Source organism: Eleutherodactylus coqui, chromosome 3 (genome assembly GCF_035609145.1).
Source record: "Eleutherodactylus coqui strain aEleCoq1 chromosome 3, aEleCoq1.hap1, whole genome shotgun sequence".
NCBI lineage: Eukaryota > Metazoa > Chordata > Amphibia > Anura > Eleutherodactylidae > Eleutherodactylus > Eleutherodactylus coqui.
This window is the reverse complement of record NC_089839.1, coordinates 308,375,643-308,399,553: the sequence shown is the minus strand read 5'-3', so window position 1 is coordinate 308,399,553 and position 23,911 is coordinate 308,375,643. Positions and strand designations below refer to the sequence as shown.

Below are 23,911 nucleotides of genomic sequence, written 5' to 3'. Positions count from 1 at the left end.
GGTCAACAATACAAAATGGCCGCCTTCTACGAGGGAAGCAAAATCCACATTATTTTTGGAATCTATTTTGGCAAAATTAGTAATAATTTCTTATCACTGAGATTAGATGCGGCGTAATCTGTCACTGTGACCACGAGCAAACAAGGTCACCCCGACCTGCCCAATGATTAACCATCTACATGCTATCCAATGAAAATACAGAAAACAAGCTAAAAATTGGAAATAAACTTTAAATAACAAAAATATAAAATCTGTACAAATGATCGTTCCTCTGCTGTTATTGATACATTTTTCATCTTTTGGATCGCAGTTATATATTATATCATTATAATCGATTCTTGTGACTAAAGTTGGAATCCCTGGAAGTAAGTTGATCATTTACCGGCCGAATCGCTTCCAAGATGACGTGTTCCCGAGTCTTCTGGTATAAATACCCCGGGCTGCCGGAGGGTTGGTATTCACCATCATCATGAGGGGAATCATCCTAGCACTACTGCTCGCACTAGCGGGTGAGTGGCAGCTGCCCATCCAGCTGTTTTATCATCTCATTTCTTTTCTACATTTAGATTTTCTATTTAAAAAAAAAATTTAAAAAATTTAGATTGAAATGTAGAATTTATATCAATAGCATTTCTAATGAATACATCGACTATAACAGCATAGAGCATAAAGTAACACAGTGTCTAATATTGACGAACTCTCCTTAATCTTTTTTCCTCTTAATTTTACAGGTAGTGAAAAAACGCAATACGGTAAGTATTTTTTTATTTTTATGGTTTCATCATCCTATAAAAATAGGTTACGGTGATATTCAACCTTTTCAAGTCTTTAACCCTTTGCAATCCATTTTTGGATTCAGGGTTTCCTAGGGGCCTTTCTCTTTCTGCCATTATACAATGGCGCCATCTGCTGGCTAGAGCCACTACTGCGGTATGTGACATGCTGGAGAGGCCCCCCAACAACAGAGCGGCCAGTAATCTACAGTAAGAAAACCCTGCTGGACGTCTTCCGACATCGGAGCTGTACAGCCTTCAATCAGAATGTCTTTAGTCAGACAGTGGATTGGAAAGGGTTAATACCTAGTTAGAACTGTAGCTGGAAATTGGCCCTATCTGGCCACTATAAGTAAGACTATCCAAATTAGCATTATAAATATAGTTGTCCATTTTGTACAATCCCTCTTTTGCTAGAAGGTTCTCCCCAGTGATCGGCTCTAAACTATGAGAGAAACCTGGCAGTAATTGTATCATTTCCCTGCAGCACCCCCACAGGGGAAATTAAGCATTACACCTTTCCTAATTCAATCAATGGGCCATCCTTGTAATATATAGGCATAATATCGAGTTCACAAGAGCAAGAGGCACAGTTAGTAATTGCTCTCCTGCTAATTGATGGAGTTTTCAAATGAGGGAGTAACTCAGAGTGCCCTAAACGATTTTCTAAACCAGAGAAACCATCATTCAAGACCAAAACGATGGAGTCTTGAATGAGGGAGTGACTCAAGGGTGCCCTAAAAGCTTTACTAAACTAGACAACCTTCTTTAACAACGGCTACTGACCTAAAAACTGTTTTGTCCTGTATTTGCAGAACAAGTATTAAACCCTTCCAAGACCTACGTGTACAAATATGAAGGAGTTGTTTTAACCGGTTTGTCAGCTACTGGCTTGAATAAGGCTGGATTTAAAGTGAACTTTGACATTGAGATCAGTGGCTTTGCTCCAAAAACATTCATCGGCAAGGTAATAATGAGGAGGCGGGATCCGGTTGTGGTTGTATCAATCATGTGTCCATCTTGTCTTCACACCAAACTAGGTTTTGCCTCTTTTAGCATTTTTAAGCTCCTTAAAACACAATAGCTTTCCTACTAAAGCCACACGATAATAACCCAAACACTATGACCAACCTACGTATCAATGTAGCCTTGTAGGATAAGTTTGAATGGCTGCCATGGGCTACATGGACACTCTTTTATTGCATATCCTTGATTGATGAGGTTCTACAAATCATCGGCTTTTAGAACAATGGCCATATAAATCATTCTGTAATATGGTAATTAAATTGGTTTGTGGTCGACTTGACCCATCCTTCCCATCCTTCGCCCTTTACACACACATGATTCTTATTTGGCCCATGTGAATTTCAGGCCCAATGATATTAGAAATGTGAGCTCTGACTGCTCATTAGCTCCCTTACACACTCATCCAATTAATTATTTTGTACAAAGAGGGGGAATAAAAGAATAAATTATTATTAACCAATGTTTTCTTACAGGTCTTAAAGGTTGAAATCAAGGAATATCATGGTCTGTGGCCATTGGATTCTTTCACTCAATGCAGTAAACTGACCCAAATCATTGCAGAAGAGATAAAACATCCCTTTAAGTTTGAATACTATGAAGGCCGGGTCGGTGAACTGTTTGTTGCAGAGGATGTATCAAGGACCGTGGTCAACCTCCTTCGGGGAACACTCAATATGTTGCAAGTCTATATAAGAAAATCCGAGAATGTTTATGAAGTGAACGAGGTTTGTACAGAGCTTTCGTTATTCATCTTCTCGTCTAACTACATCATAGTCTTAATATATATAGAAACTTTGTACACATTGACCAATATTAACTCCTTTTTTCCTCCACATACATAGCTGACAGTGTAATGCTGTTGGTTGGTGTGCAGCATACATAAAGTAACGTATTTAAAAAGTTCCCCAAGTTCAAATGTGAAATTTGGTAATGTCTTGTCCAACAGTGGAGTTTTAATCCAATATAAGACAAGGAAAAAATATCTACTGCATTACACATGGGATTTAGAAGCTTAGACATGTGACAATCTACATATGTGTAAGTGCTCCCTCAAGTTGCCAACTAGGTTGGCTGGAAATAGCTTACTACATTTCAGGGTTGAGCAAGTCTACCCAAGGCTAGATCATAGCAAAGGCAAATGGGCTCCCACCACCTTGAGGACCATGGGGACCTTCAACCACCTTCATACAGTAACTATTTGATAAACCTCCCCAGCCAAGAAGTGGTGGCATTTGATTCTCACATTTGAAGTCTAAGGAAGTTGCTGGTTTGACTGTCTCTTTAACAATCCTAGACTTCAGTGGAAAAGGCGGTCGGCATGCATGGCCACCTCTGCTCTTCTAGGACTGCGTCTTAGAGTAGGCATGGTGTCCTAAGCCCAGCAACCTCCTCTAACCTTAGTCTGCCCTGAGCCTATCTTAAATTGGTTAACAAAAAAAACCACTTAAATTCATGCTGTAGATGAAGAACATCCAGTTTTGGGCATACACTCAACTCTAAACACCAGAGGCGTAACTTGAAGCTCCAGGGCCCAATGCAAAACCTGTAACAGGGCCCCCAACTATAATGCTTTATTCATAGTACTGGGCTCCCCATTTGGAGAAGAAAGGCCTTATGGGCTCCCTAAGGCTCCTGGGCCTGGGTGCAACAGCATCCCCTGCATCCCCTATAGTTACGCCAGTGCTAAACACCATACCTCTGTCAGCTCATAATGTCAGCCCATATATTCTCTCCTGTATCCACTGTAGCATTACACTCAGAATTCTTGCTTTCTTTATGCAGGAATGTCTCTCCGGAAGATGCCCAACAAGATATTTGATCCAGGAAGAAGACAAGAATAACTACGTTGTCATTAAATCCCGGGACATTGAAAGATGTGAGGATCGTCCAGAAAGGAGAATCGGCATGGCCTTACTTGAACCTTGCCGTCTATGCCAAGCGGTAAATGCGAATTGATATACAAGTAAATACAATCTGGGGCTTTGACATTCCATATTCTCATTACTTCCTACTGTTTTCAGAAATCCAAACACTTGCGTGGAATGTATACAGTCACATACAAAGCTAAGCAGAAGGACAAGGAAGTCATCATTGAGGAAGCTAAGGGCAAACAAATCATCCAGTACTCTCCTTTCTATGAGCTTTATGGATCTGGAATAACGGAAATGAGGTTGAGTATATACTAAAGCTATCAGCTCTTATATTACCTTATGATAAAGGAGCATGGAAACATCTGGGGGGAAGTAGGTGCACCAAGGGTTAGATGATCATAAATATATAACAGAACAAATGGTAGAATCAAGGAGCACTAAGGAGGTTACTTGATCTTCGTCTGAAGACGCAATAAAGAAAGCCGTGTTAGGACGGTAAATCATTGAGGAACACTATACTATATTTCTACTTGGTGACACTTTGTTATTTTCATGATGGGCCATTAGGATACTAGGTGACATATTGCAAATGCACAGACCAATGGTATCACCAAGAACTTCAGCAGGAAAAGATGTGGATCTGTATTCACCAGTTCTGAGATGAACCTCCATAGTCAGACATTTCATTCAATTCCAGAACATATTTTGTACAAAAGAAGCAAATTACATATTTTCTCTAATTTCCAGACAAATCCTCACCTTGAAAGAGATGAAGTCCAGCAAAGTGAATGAGCCACGTGTGCAACTAGAAAGCCGCGGAGGATTGAAATACCGATTTGGCCCTGAAGATCACCAGATGCCACTTTACTTATTTAAGCCCAAGAACGTCGAGTCTCAGGTTAGAGTCTTGTGTTGCTAAGAATCTAGAATCACTAGTGTTAATGCTGACATAGCATCATCACTGATGAGAGTATAAACCAGATGTTTCTAGAACAATGGGCCTCAAGCCACATGAGACACTATGAGCACAGGTTCACTGATGAGGGCATTATGGTGGAAGCTAGAATACTGAGTCATGGGTAACATTAGAAGCTAGAATGATAGGTGAGGCTAGAACTTAGAGCTATGTTGAAGCTACAAAGCAAGTATCACAGGAGAGGCTATGAGCTAGAGCTTTAGGTGAACCTAGGATTACAACTCAAAGCTCATGATAAAAGACTATAGGTGAGACTATAAGCTTATGTTCATGATCTAGTCCCTTCTAGGTCTTCTAATGTCCTATTCTAGTATATCTAGAACCTACTGTTCCATGCAGGGATGTAGCTAAAGGCTCATGGGCCCGGGTGCAAGAGTTTATCTTGGGGCCCAAAACTTCTCTTAACTCCTTAACGCAGAGACGTAACTTAAAGTTCCTGGGCCCTAATGCAAAATCTGTAACAGGGCCCCCAACTATAATGCTTTATTCATAGTAATGGGCTCAATATATGGAGAAGCGAGACCTTATGGGCCCCCTAAGGCTCCCGGGCCCGGGTGCAACTACATCCCCTATAGTTACGCGAGTGGCTCCGTGTGATCATAGATAATTCAGTATTGGGTATAATATTAATGTTTTGTATACCTCTTTTTGCAGATCGCAGAAACTCTGCAGCTGCTGGTACAGAACAACCAGCAAGAGATACAAGAAGCTGCTCCAGGTAGATTCCTGAACTTGACCCACTACTTGCGGCACTTATCTCAAGAGAAACCAGATAGCATCCATGCTCTGTACAAGCAGTATTATGACAGACCTCTATACAGGTAAGACCCTGGAGGGCCTGGGAATATGTAATGGACAATGTATGAGTCCTTTTGACAGACTTGCAACTTCAACCAGAGTATAGTGAAAAAAAAACCTCTCAACACCTTAGTGACTTGGCCTATTTTGGACCTAAGGAGGCAACATTGCAAAAGGCATGCAAAGGTTAACAATGGAATTGGTGTTCTCACTGATCGCCACTGTTGCAGCAGGAGACCGTCTGTCAGTCAAGTTGATTCCCATTGCACATGGCACGGGTTCAGCTTCTGAGCTCACACCATCGATTTTCTATTTGTTGCTGTGGACCAGGGGTGTCAAACTCATGGCCCGCAGGCCAAAAATCATTTATTTTCTTCCACTTGTGCATGGTACGACTGCTGCTTGAGTCATGGACAGGGGTTATTGCTACATTATAGAGTCTATGACTCAACCACTAGTCGTACCATGAAAGGAAAGTAATGATACTGGGTTGAGTTTGCCACCATGTGCCGTAGACTATATCTTTACTGAAATGTGATGGTTGTATTTTTCAGGAAAATCTTAACACAGTCAATCCTTTACATGGGATCAGCCGAGTCCCTTAAGGTTCTCAGGCGTATCATTCCAAACCAGAGCATCCCACAAGCAGCCATGTCCATTCTTCTAGCCATGCAGCACGCACGGGCCAGCGAAGCTACTCTTCAGATTGCAGCTGTGAGTTTTTGACTTAACAAAATTGTATTTTTTTTTTTGTTTTCCATCTCATAAATCATATATATATATATTTGCTTTGCACATCAGGAAATAGTGAAGGAGTCCAGAGTCCAAGAAGTCCATATGCTGCGCAAGGTAGCCATATTGTCCTACAGTTCAATAGTCTACAGATACTGTTCTCCCCGTGAACAATGTCCAGAGTCAGTCCTTCAGGTGAGTGATCTATCAGGTTAGTCGGAATACAGCAACATTTCTATCTCTACACCTACATGTAAGAGATAGATATAAACACTCCACCACCACAAACCAACCCGAAACAACAAATCATGAGCCACCTTGGATGAATCCAGCTCATATTCGACAATGAAAGATAACATCAGATGAGTTGCTAAGTTGTAAGTTTCTTACCAAAGATCTAATATGGAATATGTTTCCTTTCCCATTTCTCAGGTCCTCCTTGAATTTGTCGAAGAAGCTACCAAAAAAGGTCACCATGAAGAAATCCGCCTGGCATTGAAGGCTTTGGGTAATGCCGGACAACTTTCAACTCTGAAGAGCGTTTTGAAATTCCTGCCAGGCTTTTCCCCTAATGCGTACCAGCTGCCAGTTAGAGTTAAAGTTGATGCTGTTGTGGCCCTCAGGAACATGGCCAAGGATGACCCCAAAAGAGTAAGTGCCTTTTAATAGGGTCTATCTGTTGGTTATTACACTACAAGGTCATATTTAGCCAATATGATACAAGACAACTGTTCGTGAACCTATTTTTTTCTATTTAGATTCAGGAAATTCTGCTCAGAGTCCTTATGGACCGTCGTGCCCATACTGAGGTCCGCATGATGGCTGTCAAAGTTTTCTTGGAAACTAGACCACCTGCAGCCATGATGACCCTTTTGGCTTTGGTCATACAGAAGGAGGCTAAAGTTAACCTGCAATTGGCTAGCTTTACCTATTCTTACATAAAGTCCTTGACCAAAACCACCAGCCCACAATTCTATGAGCTGTAAGTGTGGATGCTTTACTTTAACGCTAAGTATTGACTACTAGTTCATCTAGTATTTTGCCCACTTATTCATAAACTGACTTTTATATTACTGCAGGAATGCCGCCAGCCGCGTTGCCATTAAGCTCCTGAACCCGATGCTTGACAAACTGAGCATGCGCTACAGCAAAGTTATCAAACTCGACACTTTCAACTGTAAGTCACAATTTTTGTAATGCAAGTAACTGTATAAGAGTGCAGAGGCCTATCGGTATTGATAGGGATCACAGGCCATGGCATCAACATTGATTCTGGCATGTGTGGGTTAACAGCAGGGATTATATTCTCCCTGTCAGTCACAACCAGCTTCCATTGTGGATTGCGTGGATCAGCTTTGGAGCCCATGCCATCCATAGGACATAAATGCATGCCCATTCACAGGAACTGCTTCCCACCCGGGGTGTATATATTTATGCCCTGGGGAAGGGAGGGGTTAAGATCCCAATGCAAAATCTGATACAGGGATCCCCACTTACCATGTACCATTTATAATACGGGTGTCTTCTTGTGGGGAAGTGGTGCCATCGGGTCCACTCAGGTTCCAGGCCCACGTTAAACTGCTATCTCTGCACAACCTACAGCTTCGCCCCTGTAAGACGGTCCTACAACTCTGATGACACTATGGATTGCTGTACTTACATGCTAGTTTTCTATCTTCTGATTTCACTCAAAAAGAGCATCCTTTCATGAAGACCGCCGTTGTTGGATTTGATGATAGAGTGTAAACTCCCTTATATCCTACAAAGAGCATAAATCCCTCTTCTTTGAGGGGATGTCAACTCTACAAGACCATTATGACTGCCCTGTTGGGTCTCAGAGAGGCTTTACTGTTTTTTGTAGATGGGGGCCTTTGAAGGTTGGGTAGATGAGGCCTTTAACCATGAAAAAAGCAGAATATTTTATATCTGACACATGCATGGTACAATATAGCACCCAATCTATTATTCTACTGCCTTGTTTTATTCTATAGACCCTCTGATGACTGGAGCCACCCTCAGCATCTATATCCTCAACAGTCCAGCAAGCCCAATACCAGTTGCCTTCATCTTCAAAGTCCGCGGATACATATCTGGTGCAGCCACAGATATTTTTGAGGTATGTAGAAAGACTCCGACACTTGCTGCATGATAGTTTGGGACATATCTATTAGATTTTAATTACCTTGAGACTGATAATCTAATTCTTATTCCAGTTCACCATACGAACTGAAGGTCTTCAAGAGGTTCTTAGGAAAGAGAACATTCCATTTAATCAGTATTCTATGCAGAAGAACATCGTTAAGATTCTCAGATCTGTAAGTATTGGAGTTTCATCTTGCTTAATCACTTCTATGTGCAATAAATAATGAATTCCCTAATCTTTTATTTCTTCTTTGCAGCTGAGCGGGTTCAAGTATCTGCCATCCGAGGTGCCACTCGTTTCAGCAAATGTTAAGGTGTTGGGTCAAGAAATGTTCTATAAAGAGGCCACCAAAGAAGTCATTCAAGTTGTTATCAAGGTTAGATTATTTGTACTCATCTACTGTCTTCGGATAACATTAGTCATATTCCATGAGTGACCTTTTTTCGTCTTGTCTTTAGTTACTGACAGAGCCGACTTCCCACCATTCTGAGATTAATAAATTCATCGAGAGGCTTAGTGTTGGACTTGTAGGACAACTGATGCAAACTGCTGTGTTGGCCGAAGTTAGATACATCATACCCACTTGCATGGGACTTCCCCTTCAACTGAGCTTAACATCTGCTGCTACCATCAGTCTTGCTGGCACCGGTAAGAAAAATGACATTCTCAGGAATATACTCTTCTTTGAGTCTTCGGTTGAGGGGTAATATGAAGATACTGGGCCCCAATGCAAAATCTGTAACAGGGTCCCTAACCTTGCTTTATTCAAAGTACTGGTCTTCTTATATAGGGCAGAGAGACCTTTTGGGTCCTCAAAAGCTCCAGGACCGAGCTGCAACCACATCTTCTGCACCCACTACAGTTACACCCCTGGTCTTCTAGCCATTCATCTTCTTTCTTCTTGTTTCTCTTCATCTTTCTCGAATTCTGGAGCTTGCCTAATATCTTGGCTTGGTCATTTGTGCATTACATGGAAAGTTAGGCTAGCGGCTCAAGGTTGACTCAGCCTTCCATCCTTCCGAGGACGGTAAAAAGAGTACCCAGCTTGGTGGGGGAGTAACAAATAAATTACCTGAAAGTTGGCGCTATACAAATAACAAGATTTACTTATTTTTGTACTTGGTCAAGGATCGAAGTATTTGTATCCTTTACCGTCCATGGTATTCTCAAATGTCTTAAAAAAATACCAAGACTCATCCCTACTATAAAATGAACAGCACATGATGCTGCTGTCCTTCGGGCAACCCCCAAACAGGTTCCAAGGAGCCAAAGAGCCCCATTCAGGTATTTTCCAACTCAACAATGGCTTTCACCAGTAACAATATGCTAAAATGCTACTTCTATGACTAGCGGTGGTTCTTCCTTCCAGCTTCATTTTGTCCTGAAGGGAATCTTACATTTTATGTTTCAGCTGAAATGAAAGTAAACCCCGAACCACTAAGGGATGTCGGTCTTTCTCAATTTTTACAATCCACTATCCACCTCCGTTCTGAAGTCATCCCCAGGTTAGTATGTGCAGATATTAGAATTACTCGGTCTCAGATAAGCTCATTGAATTTAGCAAATTGCAAGTTGACCGACTAAATTCATATCAACTGATCACTGTCTTTCTCCAGTTTTGCAATGCACGCCATGGCCAGCATGGGAATCAGCACACCCTTTATACAGTCTGGAGTTGAATTTCATTCCAATGTCCGGGCCGCCATCCCAGCTAAATTCAACGCAAAGATTGATGTGAAAGAGAAGACCATCAGGGTTGAAACTGAACCAAGCCAGGAAGAACGTGTCCTCATGTTTGGAAGGTTAGTTCAAGGAATGCATTACATAAGCAAAGCCTTGCTGCCTGCTATAGACAGAGAATTCAAAGGGAGCTAGTGGCTGCTACAACATACTTGTAAGCAAGACCGGTAATGACAATGGCAGGAAAGACTTCCAGTTCTCCAGGCCTGGAGAAACAAAGATGGCTGAACCACTCGTCTGACTACCTGATGCACATTGTGTACTACTGTGCCTCAGTAGTCTAAGACACTACATGCCGCTCTGACTGGCTCACGTGGACAGCACTAGTGCAGCCAACTTTGTTTCTCCTGGCCTGAAGGGTTGCTTTAAATAGTAGGGATTAAACTTAAAGAGGTTGTCCAATTTAGGACCCCCAACTACTTACAACAGCATATGCCAATGCAGGGAATCCCCGTGATCAGCTGTAATCTGTGGGTGAACTTGGCAGCAAGTGTTCAATTTCTCTACTGCACCACCACAGGAGGAATGAAGAATTACACTGTTGTCATTGAGATCATTGGCCGTATATTGTATAGATGTGCTGGGTCCTCCAAAGAAAAGCATGCTCTCCACTGTGGCTAAAAGATGAAGGTCCTGAATGTTAAATCCTCCTCTGTTAACCAGAAAAGCCTTTATAAAGGTTCTAAATTTTGGAAAATCCCTACTTTTTAGAAGTGTTCCTTGATAATACGCAGATCACAAAGTGTCCTTCTGCTGGGATCCCTAATGATTATCTGTAATCTGTAGGAAAATTTGGCAGTAAGTGTTCAGTTTCCATGCAGCGCCCCCACAGGGAAAATGGTGCGTTACATAGTATCCATTCATTTCAATGGTTTGTCTTTATAATGCAGGACAGGAGGGTCCTCCAGAGAGAGGGACCCTCTTTGTAACCATTCTCTGCTCTGACCAAGAGATGAGGGTCCTGAACAGAGGACTCCTCTCATAATTCCCCAATATCGTATATGAAAATGGGTTTTCTAAACTGAACGACCCCTTTAAAAATCCATACCTATGCATACTTGGTATAAAATGAGACAAGGAAAAAAATGAATGAAGAACTATTTTAATCAAAACCTTCACTTTTTAACAACAGAACTCAGATGTACACTGTATCCAGAAATATGGAGAACTTAGAAGCAGCAAGGAAGACCCCCATCGTCCCCAGAGGAGCTGTAAAGAACATTCTGGAGAAACACTTTGAAAAGTCTGATAAGGATTCAGAAGAAGAAACTAACATCTTGGTAATATCCTAGGGTGTGGAGTAAATGTTCAAGAGTGTCAAGTAGAAATAAAATTAGGATTTAATTCATCCCTTAAAGGGCCGGTGCCAAGATGCACAACCACTTAGAGAATGTGGGGCTCAGGGAGATCAGCTAATTGCCTTGCTCTGCTCTCCGCACCCCTAGAAAACAGCTGATTATTGCTATGGAAAGCTATGGCCAGCCTGACATTTCCTCTACAGTGGCCTCTACAGGGGAAATATAGCATTACAGAGTAACTATTCGCATGAATGGCCGTTAAGAGGACAGCAGAAGGTCTTCCAAGATGGGAGCTGCTTTGACCGAGCATCTCTCTATTCTGGGACACAGAGAGGGAGTGGCATACAAACAGGGGATGCCATCTTGGCAGACCCCTTTAAGGAACTATTACAGCAGAAGGATGTGGACTGAATATCGTCACGGAGCGATTTGGATAAACATTCATAGAAAATTAAAGTTTTTAGTTTCCTTTTTAACCAAAACATACAAAAATAGTCAACGGTGATATCTCTCCTCAATATATATATATCTTTGGTTTTCAGGATGAGCATTCAGAAATCGTTGACAGGAAGTATGCTTACCCTAGAGGGTCGGATTCGGCTGAGTATTTACCCACCAGCTACCTCCGCTTCTGTAACAGAATTTCCAAATTAAATTACGTTATTTGCGGACAGCACAAAGTCCGTAACGCTGTTGGAATCAGGCACACCAGGTTCTTCCAGCTGGTAGGAGAGCATGAAGCCAAACTTATAGTGAAACCGAGTGAGTAACCCCTCCACCACCCCACCCCATCCCCAATATTCCAACAGCTTGTTGACTCCTCCGAAGCTTGTGGTGTAACCGCCTTCTGCTTTTACAGTTAAGAAAGAGCTGGCTATTCAAAAATTGCGAATGGAAGTAACTATTGGATCCAAAGCCGCCTCCAAAATAATTGCTTTGAGCGACTTGGAAGAGAAGGAACATCTTGAGGAATCTGAAGTTCACAGGAGGCTGAGGACCATCCTTGGAATTGATAAGCAGTATAAGGTAACTTACTTGGACTGGGTAGGCCACGGTTTCCTTCCCTAACTCCGAGACATTATGAGTGACGCCATTTTTTTCCACTTATGATGTTTTAGGGCAAAAATCAGACCTTGAATGTAAAGAAATACAAAGCTAAAGTCGATGCTGTGCCACAGAACAAGAAGAGGCAACAAGAAAGCAGCAGCAGCAGCAGCAGTAGTAGTAGTAGTAGCAGCAGCGAGGAAGAGGTAGACGTACGCTTTAAGGAAACAAAGGACAAAAAACACGTACAGAAAGATCGTCCACAAAAAGGTCAGAAAGCCCAGAGCAGCAGCAGCAGCAGCAGTAGTGACAGCGATAGCAACAGCAGTAGTGACAGCAGCAGTGACAGCAGTGACAGCAGCAGTGATAGCAGCAGTGACAGTAGCAGTGACAGCAGTAGCAGCAATGACAGCAGTGACAGCAGCAGTGACAGCAACAGTGACAGCGACAGCAGCAGCGGCAGCAGTAGCGACAGCGGCAGCAGCGACAGTAGCAGCGACAGCAGTGAAGACAGCGATGACAGCAGCGACAGTAGCAGCGATAGCAGCGACGACAGCAGCGACAGCAGTGACAGCAGTGACAGCAGCGACAGCAGCAGTGACAGCAGTAGCGACAGCAGCAGTGACAGCAGACCAAGACCACAACAGAAGGATAAAAAACCACAGAAGGATAAAAAACTCAAGAAGGAAATAAAAGAACAGAAGGAGAAAAAACAGAAACCACAGAAAGTCTCCTCTCCTAAGGACAAACTCAAGCGGTACAAGGTAGATCACTACATTAGGTCATATACTATAACCGTGATATCGGATTTATTACCAACATTTAAAGGGGTTGTCCGGGATTAGAAAAATGGATCTGCTGTTCTTCTAGAAACAGCGCCACACCTGTCCATGGGCTGTATCTGGTATCGCAGCTTCCAAATAAATGGGACTAAACAACAACAAATTGATGGAGCACTGGTTTTTTTTGGAGAACAAAAGCAACCGGACGACCCCCTTAAATGCAAAATAATGACACTTATATAATTAATTTCTGCTTGCTTTAACTATGTGTCTTCGGTTGTTGTTTTTTAAGGAGCGTGAAATCTTCGACCTGCATTTTAGGAGACCTGTTGACAAGGTAATACAATAAGGAAGACTTTAAATTTGATCATCTGAGTCGTGAACTTGAGGGCAAGGGTGAAAATTAGCTAAAAATTGCAGTGCCGTTTATGAGCACTAGGCGATGTACCTTATTTTCTATTGGGTCTCTACAATTTTGTATGCTATTCCAGGTTAGGATACTGAAATACAGCATACGTTGTACTAATTGTGAGTTGAAAACATGATATATTATGTTTCTAATGTGTAATGTTGCATTGCCACTGCAAAAGCCCTAAGGAATAAGATATAATTATTTTTTTAATTTATTTTTAGATTTTTTTATTCTATTTTTTTAATTCTTAACAAGGCACCCATATACGATTATAGCATTGGACCACCAAGCCCTTAGCTGAAGGAGATTGAGTACTCACCATATGCAGTATTTCCAATTTATTTAAAGTATATCATTGTCATTTATCCCAGTCTGTCAGGCCCAAGTCTGCCGATGACCGTTCATCCAGCTCCAGTTCCAGCAGTAGCAGCAGCAGCAGCGACGAATCTGATAGAAGCCATCCACGAGTAAGTAGCAAAACCACAAAAGTGGAATTTTGAAGGGTTTATGGAAGACCTCAGCTTCTTGTACATCTTCCCGAAATAGTTGAACTTTTCAAGTTGTCAAAGTGATGGAATTTTTAATCCTACGTCCAAATGGTGGGACTTTGTCTACATGACCACGGCTGAACAATCGGCTGAACAGAACGAGCCTCTTTTATCAACCTTCATTGTATAGTGTCATAAGAGGGGAATTTTTGTAACCTAATTGCAAATTTTTCAGGTTTCATAGAAAGTGGTGGAAGTTTGAGGAAACTATTTAAGAGTAACTTTAAAAAGTACACATTCGATAGCGGTTGACCAAACACTCATTCGCCCAACGGCTATTTCTTCCGAACCCCCATATGATGAGCGTCTATGTGTTCTCAATACGGAGTGGGGAACAAACTGCTGTGTAGCATGTCTATTGGCGGTCTACCGTATCTCCCTCGAGAACAAATGTCTACTTCTTTCCTTGGACAGTCGGAAAACCCTGATACACATTATACAGTTGATCGGTACTACCGAATTTGGCAAAGTTGACTGTCACTCATCTAATATTTATGGCCGTCTTTAGGTAGATGGCATAACCACTTAACAATATCTAATCTTACTTTTAGGTCAAATTCCTTGGAGAACGCAAATCTCCCTTCTTGGTGGCCACTCTTCAAGCTATCCGAGTTGACAGTAAGAAGCAGGGTTATCAGTTGATTGCCTACGAAGACTATTTCTCATCTAAGCCTAAGCTTCAGGCCTACATAGTGGACATTAGTGGAGAGAGCCGCTGGAGAGCAAGCTTAAATGCAGAAATCGAAAGTGGACACGAAGCAGAGGTAATAAAAGCTTCATAGAGTACAAAGAGATGACACAATATTTCTACATATTATCCAACGCTCACTATAAACGTTGCGCTCTAGGTTGAGCTGAAATGGGGTGAGAACGGTCGACAGTACAAGATCGTTGCCACAATTGAAACAGGACGTTATGGCGTTCAACCAGCACTCAGACTGAAACTGACCTGGCAAAGACTCCCGTCTGTCGTGAAATCCATCACAGAAGCGTAAGTCAATATTGAATGTTTTCTTCACTTTTGCCATCCAGTGTTAATCTACTTACAAAAGGACTATTTATCATTTTGGGCCCCTCCTGTAATAGTGAATGTAAAATTGTTTTGGGTAAAGGGGTGGGGCTTCAGTTGTACTATGGTGGAGGACTAGTCATGCTAAGCTCCACCCCTTCAACCAAGCCACACCCCTTATTCTTAGTTGAAGATGATTGGGGTGAAGATAAAAACGTTCTGTCAAATCTCTACAATACTGATTGCTTCACTAGTTTGAGCAAAGTTATAATCTAGCAAATTTAAAAAAGTTGGCTTGTTTTTTTATGAATTTTTTAATTTAGTGTCCCTTTAGGTTGTGATTTGTCTGGTTTGTAGTTACCCTATAAACGAACCAGGGGGACACTTTATTTATTTTGTTTCATTTTAAAGACCTGAATACAAATTACCGTAAATGTCATCCCATTCATGTGTGTTGTAATATATAATAAACAGTGTAAATACAAAAATATGGAAAATCATTCCAATCATTCCAGAATCGGCATGTACATCCCCGGAGCCGCCTTCTTGTTAGGATTCTACGAAGTAAAACAGAGAAACCCATCAAATCAACTCCGACTCATCCTGTCCCTCTCCGATCCCAGGCACATGAACATTATCCTAAAATCACCACGGGTAAGCTGCCTATGTATTATCCCAACAGAATCGCCTCCAGACGGATTTCCATTGTTGTAAATATCATTTTGAGACCTTTTCATGCCACTCGGATTAGAATACAAAAAAGAAGGAAAGGAAGACAGGCTGAACTGCAATACCAGATGCAGCCTGTAGACAAAAGTGGCACTGTTTTTGGAAAAAAGCAATTCAGACTCTTTTTTTGTACTGCACCTTTAAAGCCAGATATATGTTTACTGTATTGCAGGAAACTCTCTTCTACGAAGCCCTCAATCTTCCCGCTCCCTTCACCAGTGCCTATCATCCACGTACCGCAGACATCCAGGTCCCAACTTGGAATATCTTTGCTGATGCTCACAACATATTAGCAGACAGACTTAAAGGTAAGTTTAAGGGATGTGTCCTATATTCTGTGTACATCTAACTGAACCGAACATCAGACTGGGATTCTTTAGGCCCACCGGGGGACATAATTCTGAGGTCCACCCTCCACCTGTAGAGAACATGTGATGTCCACTTATAATTGCTTCATAGCCTTTGTAATTAGCATTATAGACATAGCACATATGATCAATAAGATCTAATAGGTTATTTGCAGATCATCCTATAAGATATAGACCATAGTGGCAAGCAATTGCTACAAAGTTGCCTCCAAATGGGGTTGTCTTCTGCTGGACCCTTGGAGTCTGGGCTTAAAGGAGGACCTGCTGGTACTGACTTTGATCCTGCCTAAGCATGCAGCAGGAGATTGCTGTGATCTCGTTAGCCTTTTCGGGGGGTCCCAATTGCCCGCTACTGCTGGCCCGCGCTATATTATTAAAGGGCTGGATATATTACAAAACTCTAAACTGTCGCCATCTGATTTCCTGCTCCAGGACGTTGCTCACTGTCCAACAACATGATAAAAACATTCAACGATGTTAACTACAACTACACCATGCTCGGAGCCTGCAACCACGTTCTCGCTCAAGACTGTACTGAAGAAAATAAGTTCCTGATCACAGCTAAGAATTCCCTGGAGAATACAGAACACAAAGATATTAACATCAAGATGGGAGATTTGTAAGTAGAAGATAAGATTACCGATCGAGCCTGCAAATAATGCGACTATTATGCTGTTTTTATATAAGCGTTGCATTAGTATTAGTAGAGTATGAATCTGTCAGAAATACATGAGCTGTTAGACAGAGCTGGACTGCGGCTCTCGTCATATAATTAGTCTTGGGATTCAATAGAAGTGAATGATGAAAGTCGCGTTCCCTTCATTTCTATTGGATTTGCACAGATTATCTACATCATATTACAACAAAAAAACTATTTGCAAGATGATAAACATTTCTTTGTGTCTTATTCCACTTTCTTAGTGATATCACCCTGCACAGCAGCACATCAGGAGAGCCCATGATGACGGTTAACAACATCGCAATCTCCAAGGACAAGCTTCCATATGCACCCAGCCAGGGTAAGTAGGAGAATGGGGTCAAACAAAGGAACACACAAGGAGTAGACTTATGAAAAGTAATCAAAAGGAAACCAAAGCGGAGGATTTGGCCGTTGCAACGACTAATGAGTCTTCTGGTTCTAGAGTTGATAGACACAAAAAAAGAGCAAATCATACAGTGCTAAAATAGGAATTCATAATCACCGACATATTTTCTGAAATCTCTTCCAGATGTTCTTATCGAAGAGAGAGATGGAAAACTTGTCCTATCTGGAGCAATGTTCGGTGTCGAGGAACTGTCTTATGATGGAAAGTCAAGCGAGGTAAAAGAACTGCACATTTATACCCAGAACCACCAATGGCCCGATTATTCATGGTGTCCTCAACTACACTTGTAGAAGAGGACCCTATTAGATCCAAGTAACTGGACCAGAATGGAGCCCATTCAATGCAACACTTGATGGAAGCCAAGGAAGACTTGAAGTTATGCGCAGTCCATGCGATATGACTATGAGAAGTCCTCAATCTCAGTTTTATCATCACATTATCAGACTTCTTTATCCCAAAAAGCTTGTCCTGATGACTGTGTAGTTGGGTTTAGGGTTATTTGAGGGCATGGTAGGCCACCACATGATCAGATCTCCTACTAATACGCATTTCTTTCTATGTAGCTTCGCACAGCATTATGGATGAAAGGCAAGACTTGCGGTATCTGCGGCTACCATGATGATGAGACCATGCAGGAATTCAGGAAGCCTGATGGATCAGTAGCGGAGAGTGAAGAAAGCTTCGGCAAGGCTTGGATCCTGTCTGACGAAGAGTGCTCGCTGTAGAGGACTGTCTTATTGTCAGGCCAGAAGACTTCACAGGACAAGTAGAAGCTAACACTTCCCGTTCCTGTGGATCCCTCCAGGGCGCAGCGTAACGTTGATGATGCTGCGTCTGCCCCCTCCTCTAGTTTATACCTAGAAAAATGAGCTGTAATGTCAGCGCCAATCAAGCCAATTGCATTTTCAAGTCAACTGTATAGTTCTTCCTTCCGAACCCTGAAATTTTCAATAAATATTTGCATCCACAAACATGGTTTTCTCTGACTTTTATTTACTGACTTTGTGCAAATGATTGTTCCCCTTGTGTTGGCTGCCATGTTAGTAGGAAGAGCCTATGCTAAAGCTCTCTGTGGGCATGAGACTGGGTTGGAGAACTCTGATGAGATCCATTCAGAATGGGAATATCCTGACTGTCACCGACTTCAAATTGTCTGACCATGATAAGCGGTGCCAGAGGTGCCTGGAAGACCTCTCATTTCCCACCCTCCATAAAAATAACAGGTCCATTCAACTTAACCCAATAGCCAAGTGAACAGAGGAGTCGGGAGGGTAAACAATACTTCCGTTTCATCAATCTCATGTCTAAGAAATCTGGAAGCTGAAAGGATCAACAACACACTTCTCCTCGCCCCTACAGCTACCATGTAACGTACTTGCCGTTGAAAGTGGACAGTTATCCAGTTCTGCCCCTTGGTCACGTTGTAAGATGCAGGTGGGGGTATATGATGGCGCAGAAATATTAATCACCTTTCATTGGAGGGTTCATAGCTGTAACATGGCATAACAGTCCAAAAAATTGAAGGCTAAAGAACACGTGGGCCTAACATTAGAGATGAGCGAGTATACTCGCTAAAGGCAATTGCTCGAGCGAGCATTGCCTTTAGCGAGTACCTGCCCGCTCGAGACGAAAGGTTCGGGTGCCGGGGCGGGGGAGCTGTGAGTAGTGGCAGTCAGCAGGAGGGAGCGGGGGGGGGGGGGGGGAGAGAGGGAGAGAGAGATCTCACCCCCGTTCCTCTCTGCTCTTCCCTGCAGCTCCCTGCCTGCCGCCGGCACCTGAACCTTCGGTCTCGAGTGGGCAGGTACTCGCTAAAAGCAATACTCGCTCGAGCAATTGCCTTTAGCGAGTATACTCCCTCATCTCTACCTAACATCCATTCTGAAGAAATCTTTACACCTGGGCTAATTGCCCGAAAGGATATGTTTTTGGTGGAACACTCTGGAACTCTATATTGCAGTTTTTAATGACAATGTCCCCACCGCCCATCCGGGACTGCCTCATAGACTCTCAATACACCTGGCAGGAATGGCGTAGCTCTGCATTCACACCAGCAGTATATGTAATAACACAGTCTCTTTTTGTAGTAAGGCCTCCGCTCTCTCAGGGATACAAGGATCAACAACTGAAGATCCCTCGAGTCTTCGATCCCACAACTTTCTCAATCTTGGCCCACTCTCTCTATCTACTTTAGCTCAGTCGACCTTCTTCTCAGCTGCTTCCTCTTTCACGCCTGTTGGTTCTCCTCTGCTTGCACACACGGACTATTACTTGCTTCCAGTCTTGTACAGAGGAGCACTTAAAGGGGTTGTCCCGCGGCAGCAAGTGGGTCTATACACTTCTGTATGGCCATATTAATGCACTTTGTAATGTACATTGTGCATTAATTATGAGCCATACAGAAGTTATCAAAAGTTATTCACTTACCTGCTCCATTGCTGGCGTCCTCGTCTCCATGGTTGCCGTCTAATTTTCGCCGTCTAATGGCCAAATTAGACGCGCTTGCGCAGTCCAGGTCTTCTGCTTTTCTCAATGGGGCTCCGTGTAGCTCCGTGTAGCTCCGCCCCGTCACGTGCCGATTCCAGCCAATCAGGAGGCTGGAATGGGCAATGGACCGCACAGAAGCCCTGCGGTCCACCGAGGGAGAAGATGCCGGCGGCCATCTTCAGCAGGTAAGTAAGAAGTCACCCGAGCGCGGGAATTCAGGTAAGCGCTGTCCGGTGATCTTTTTTAACCCCTGCATCGGGGTTGTCTCGCGCCGAACGGGGGGGGGGGGGGAGGGGTTGGAAAAAAAAAAAAAACCCGTTTCGGCGCGGGACAACCCCTTTAATATTTGGGTACTGGCTGTCCAGATCTGACTTTGGCTTTGCGCTTTCCTCCAAAACAACATGTCTCTCCTTTCTTGGCACCCACACCAGTCTCAGCTGTAGCAACTATCTCTCTGTCATCTTGGAGTATTTACCAACTTGCACACGCCGATTCCCGGAATATCTCTGAAATTGCAGGAGATCTCTGACTCCTCTCGCTCTGCACTGTGCTCACTGTGTCCCACTGGCATCTCCTCTGCACGGCACATGCAGCACTGGTCTTTACAAGGCCCATTTTCAAAAGCTGAAATCACAATTGGATCAGATAGCCCCTTTAAATCGATGAGAGTATCAGAAGTATTGGCTTATATGCCGTTGAAAGATACAGTTTACCATATTAAAACATAAAGGAAGGGGCTCTAGGGCAAAATAAAGAAAATGGCCCCTAGTGGTCATCATACTGAAGTCTGTCTCACTGGCCTGAAGTGGCTGATAACATAGAGCACTACTCTGTATACTATGTAATTACAAAGCAAATGATAAAGAATACTTCCACCAAAACTGAAAACTTGGCTTAAGAAGCTCGCATTAATATCATGTAATTTTATTAGTAGAGATGAGCACACTGGTCCGAGCTTGATGCTCGTTCGAGTATTAGAGTACTTGAGATGCTCGTTACTCGAGACGAACACCACGCATTACTCGAGTCAACTCCATTTCCTTCCTTGCATGTTTAATGCCATTTTCTAGCCAATAGACATGCAGGGAAGGCATTACCACTTCCTCCTGTGACGTGCCAGCCCTATCCCACCCCCCTGCAGTGAGTGGCTGGTGAGATCAGGTGACCGCCGAGTACTTAAAGGGGTTGTCCCGCGCTGAAACAGGTTTTTTTTTTTTTCAACAGCCCCCCCGTTCGGCGCGAGACAACCCCGATGCAGGGGTTAAACAAGAACACCGGACAGCGCTTACCTGAATCCCCGCGCTCCGGTGACTTCTTACTTACCTGCTGAAGATGGCCGCCGGGATCTTCTCCCTCGGTGGACCGCAGGGCTTCTGTGCGGTCCATTGCCGATTCCAGCCTCCTGATTGGCTGGAATCGGCACGTGACGGGGCGGAGCTACACGGAGCTACACGGAGCCCCATTGAGAAAAGAAGAAGACCCGGACTGCGCAAGCGCGTCTAATTTGGCAATTAGACGCTGAAAATTAGACGGCTCCATGGAAACGAGGACGCTAGCAACGGAACAGGTAAGTGAAAAACTTCTTAGAACTTCTGTATGGCTCATAATTAATGCACAATGTACATTACAAAGTGCATTAATATGGCCATACAGAAGTGTATAGACCCACTTTGTTTCGCGGGACAACCCCTTTAAAGTGGGGCCGCCCGCGGCTCGCCTCAGACACACACTGGGAGAGATTAGGGAAAGTGCTGCTTAGATAGGGAAAGTGGTAGTGTAGGATTCCTGTCTTCAAGAACCCCAACGGTCCTTCTTAGGGCCACAGCTGACCATGTGCATTACTGTTGTGGTTGCTGGGAGCAGTTTTGCACACATTTTTTTTTCCATCTCGGGCTGTTCAGGCTATTACAGCTATAGTGTTCTAAGTCTGCAGTCAATTACACAGAGTATAGGGAAAGAGCTGGTGAGACAGAGACAGTGTTAGTGTAGGATCCTATCTACAAGAACCCCAACGGTCCTTCTTAGGGCTACCTCTGACCGTCTGCATTTTACAGGGTGCCTGCTGGGAGTTGCAGTGCTTCAGTATTTCACAGCTAGGCCTGTTTGCAGCCTTCCGTATAATTTTTTTCTGGCTGCAGTTTGCGTTACATTACCGCTGTCAGTGTGAAAGTGTACGCAAATAATTCCATAATTATTTATACCGGTCTGTGTCTGCAGTGAATTATACGCACAGCGTAGGGCCAACACAGCCACTTTTAGAGGGAAAGTGATATAGACAGTATACAACCTGTATTCTTTTAAAAAAAAAACAAACAGCTCCTTCATTGGGCTGCATCTCACCAGCTGCATTTTACTGGGTGCCTGCTGGGAGTTGTAGTGCTTCACTATTACGCAGCTAGACCTGTTTGCAGCCTTCTTTATTATTTTTTTCTGTCTAGAGTTTGCGTTACAATACCGCTGTTAGCGTGAAAGTGGACACACATAATTCCATAATTATTTATACCGTTCTCTGTCTGCAGTGAATTAGACCGCGGTCTCACCGCTAAACAGTACTGTAATATTTCCTGGGCCACTGCTGAGTATTTCAGCTCAGCCGCTGTGCAGAGCATCTCACAATACCCTTTCCGTTGGTGGGGTTGAGATCGCCGCAGTTACCAGCACTATCCACTGGCTTTACAGTCTTCTCCCACTCCACACAGCCTCTATTAACTACAAGTCTCTGCGAGCAGTAAATTACCCCTCGGTATCAGCGCAAGACACAAGTCACAGCATAGAGCCGCCGCTATCTACAAGTCTCTGTATGCGGTGAATTAAGGCCCAGTTGCCAGTGCTGTACAGTGGGGTAATTTATTTGGTCCCTGCTCTATTCGTAATCCGCCATGATGAGGGGTAGGGGTCGAGGACGTGGACGCGGATGAGGACGTGGAGGTCCAAGTGAGGGTGTGGGTACAGGCCGAGTTCCTGGTCCAGGTGAATCGCAGTCGGCTGCTGCGGGATTAGGAGAGAGGCAAGCTTCTGGGGTCCCCAGCTTCATATCACAATTTATGGGTCCACGTGGTAGACCTTTATTACAAACAGAGCAGTGTGAGCAGGTCCTGTCCTGGATGGCAGAAAGTGCATCCAGCAATGTATTGACCACCCAGTCTTCTGCGCCGTCCACTGCTGCAACTCTGAATCCTCTCGCTGCTGCTCCTCCTTCCTCCCAGCCTCCTCACTCCATGAAAATGACACATTCTGATGAGCAGGCAGACTCCCAGGAACTGTTCTCGGGTCCCTGCCATAAGTGGGAAAAAATGGTTCCTCTTGCACCTGAGGAGTTTGTCGTGACTGATGCCCAACCTTTCGAAACCTTTGGAAAGTTCCCGGGGTCCGGATGATGAGGCTGGGGACTTCTGGCAACTGTCTCAAGAACTTTCAGTGGGTGAGGAGGATGATGATGATGAGACACAGTTGTCTGTCAGTGAGGTAGCATTAAGGGCAGTAAGTCCGAGGAAGGAGCGTACAGAGGATTCGGAGAAAGAGCAGCTGGACGATGAGGTGACTGAGCCCACCTGGTTTGCTAAGCCTACTCAGGACAGGTCTTCAGAGGGGCAGGCAAGTGCAGCAGCAGGACAGGTTGGAAGAGGCAGTGGGGTGGCCAGGGGTAGAGACAGGGCCAGAGCGAAGAATCCTCCAACTGTTTCCCAAAGCACACCCTCGCGCCAAGCCTCCATGCAGAGGGCTAGGTGTTCAAGGGTGTGGATGTTTTTCAGTGAGAGCCCGGACGACCGACGAACAGTGGTGTGCAACCTGTGTCGCACCAAGATCAGCCGGAGAGCCACCACTACCAGCCTCACCACCACCAGCAAGCGCAGTCATATGGTGGCCAAGCACCCCACAAAGTGGGACGAAGGCCATTCACCGCCTCCGGGTCGCACCACTGCCTCTTCAACCTGCCACACAGATCCAACCCCCCTCTCAGGACACACGCACCAGCGCCTCCCGGCCTGCACCCACACCCTCACCTCCACTGTCCTCGACCCCATCCAGCAATGTCTCTCAGCGCAGCGTCCAGCTGTCGGTAGCGCAAGCG

General features: G+C 43.9%; 1 protein-coding gene across 1 annotated transcript; it reads left to right on the top strand.

The window, feature by feature from the left end:
• Positions 1–331: 331 nt before the first annotated feature.
• On the top strand, positions 332–18,326 carry LOC136621960 (vitellogenin-A2-like). Its single transcript, XM_066597860.1, has 33 exons — positions 332–509; positions 732–752; positions 1,589–1,740; positions 2,273–2,524; positions 3,582–3,740; positions 3,821–3,969; positions 4,418–4,568; positions 5,301–5,467; positions 5,999–6,158; positions 6,246–6,371; positions 6,609–6,827; positions 6,935–7,158; positions 7,256–7,353; positions 8,168–8,292; positions 8,390–8,491; positions 8,576–8,695; positions 8,778–8,967; positions 9,731–9,824; positions 9,936–10,121; positions 11,192–11,339; positions 11,900–12,119; positions 12,217–12,383; positions 12,476–13,165; positions 13,476–13,520; positions 13,967–14,062; positions 14,695–14,907; positions 14,992–15,134; positions 15,668–15,806; positions 16,054–16,189; positions 16,682–16,868; positions 17,171–17,268; positions 17,479–17,570; positions 17,919–18,326. The coding sequence occupies exons 1-33, from the start codon at positions 470–472 to the stop codon at positions 18,078–18,080; spliced, it is 5,271 nt and encodes a 1,756-aa protein (XP_066453957.1). The 5' UTR covers positions 332–469; the 3' UTR covers positions 18,081–18,326.
• The last annotated feature ends 5,585 nt before the right edge of the window (positions 18,327–23,911 follow it).

What these genes read in the sequence shown, in the direction of transcription:
- LOC136621960 (XM_066597860.1), top strand. Translation starts at nt 470, where the DNA reads ATGAGGGGAATCATCCTAGCACTACTGCTCGCACTAGCGG. An exon ending in CTACTCTTCAGATTGCAGCT is followed by an intron (nt 6,159 to 6,245) that starts GTGAGTTTTTGA and finishes TTTGCACATCAG; the next exon opens with GAAATAGTGAAGGAGTCCAG. An exon ending in CGTTCTGAAGTCATCCCCAG is followed by an intron (nt 9,825 to 9,935) that starts GTTAGTATGTGC and finishes GTCTTTCTCCAG; the next exon opens with TTTTGCAATGCACGCCATGG.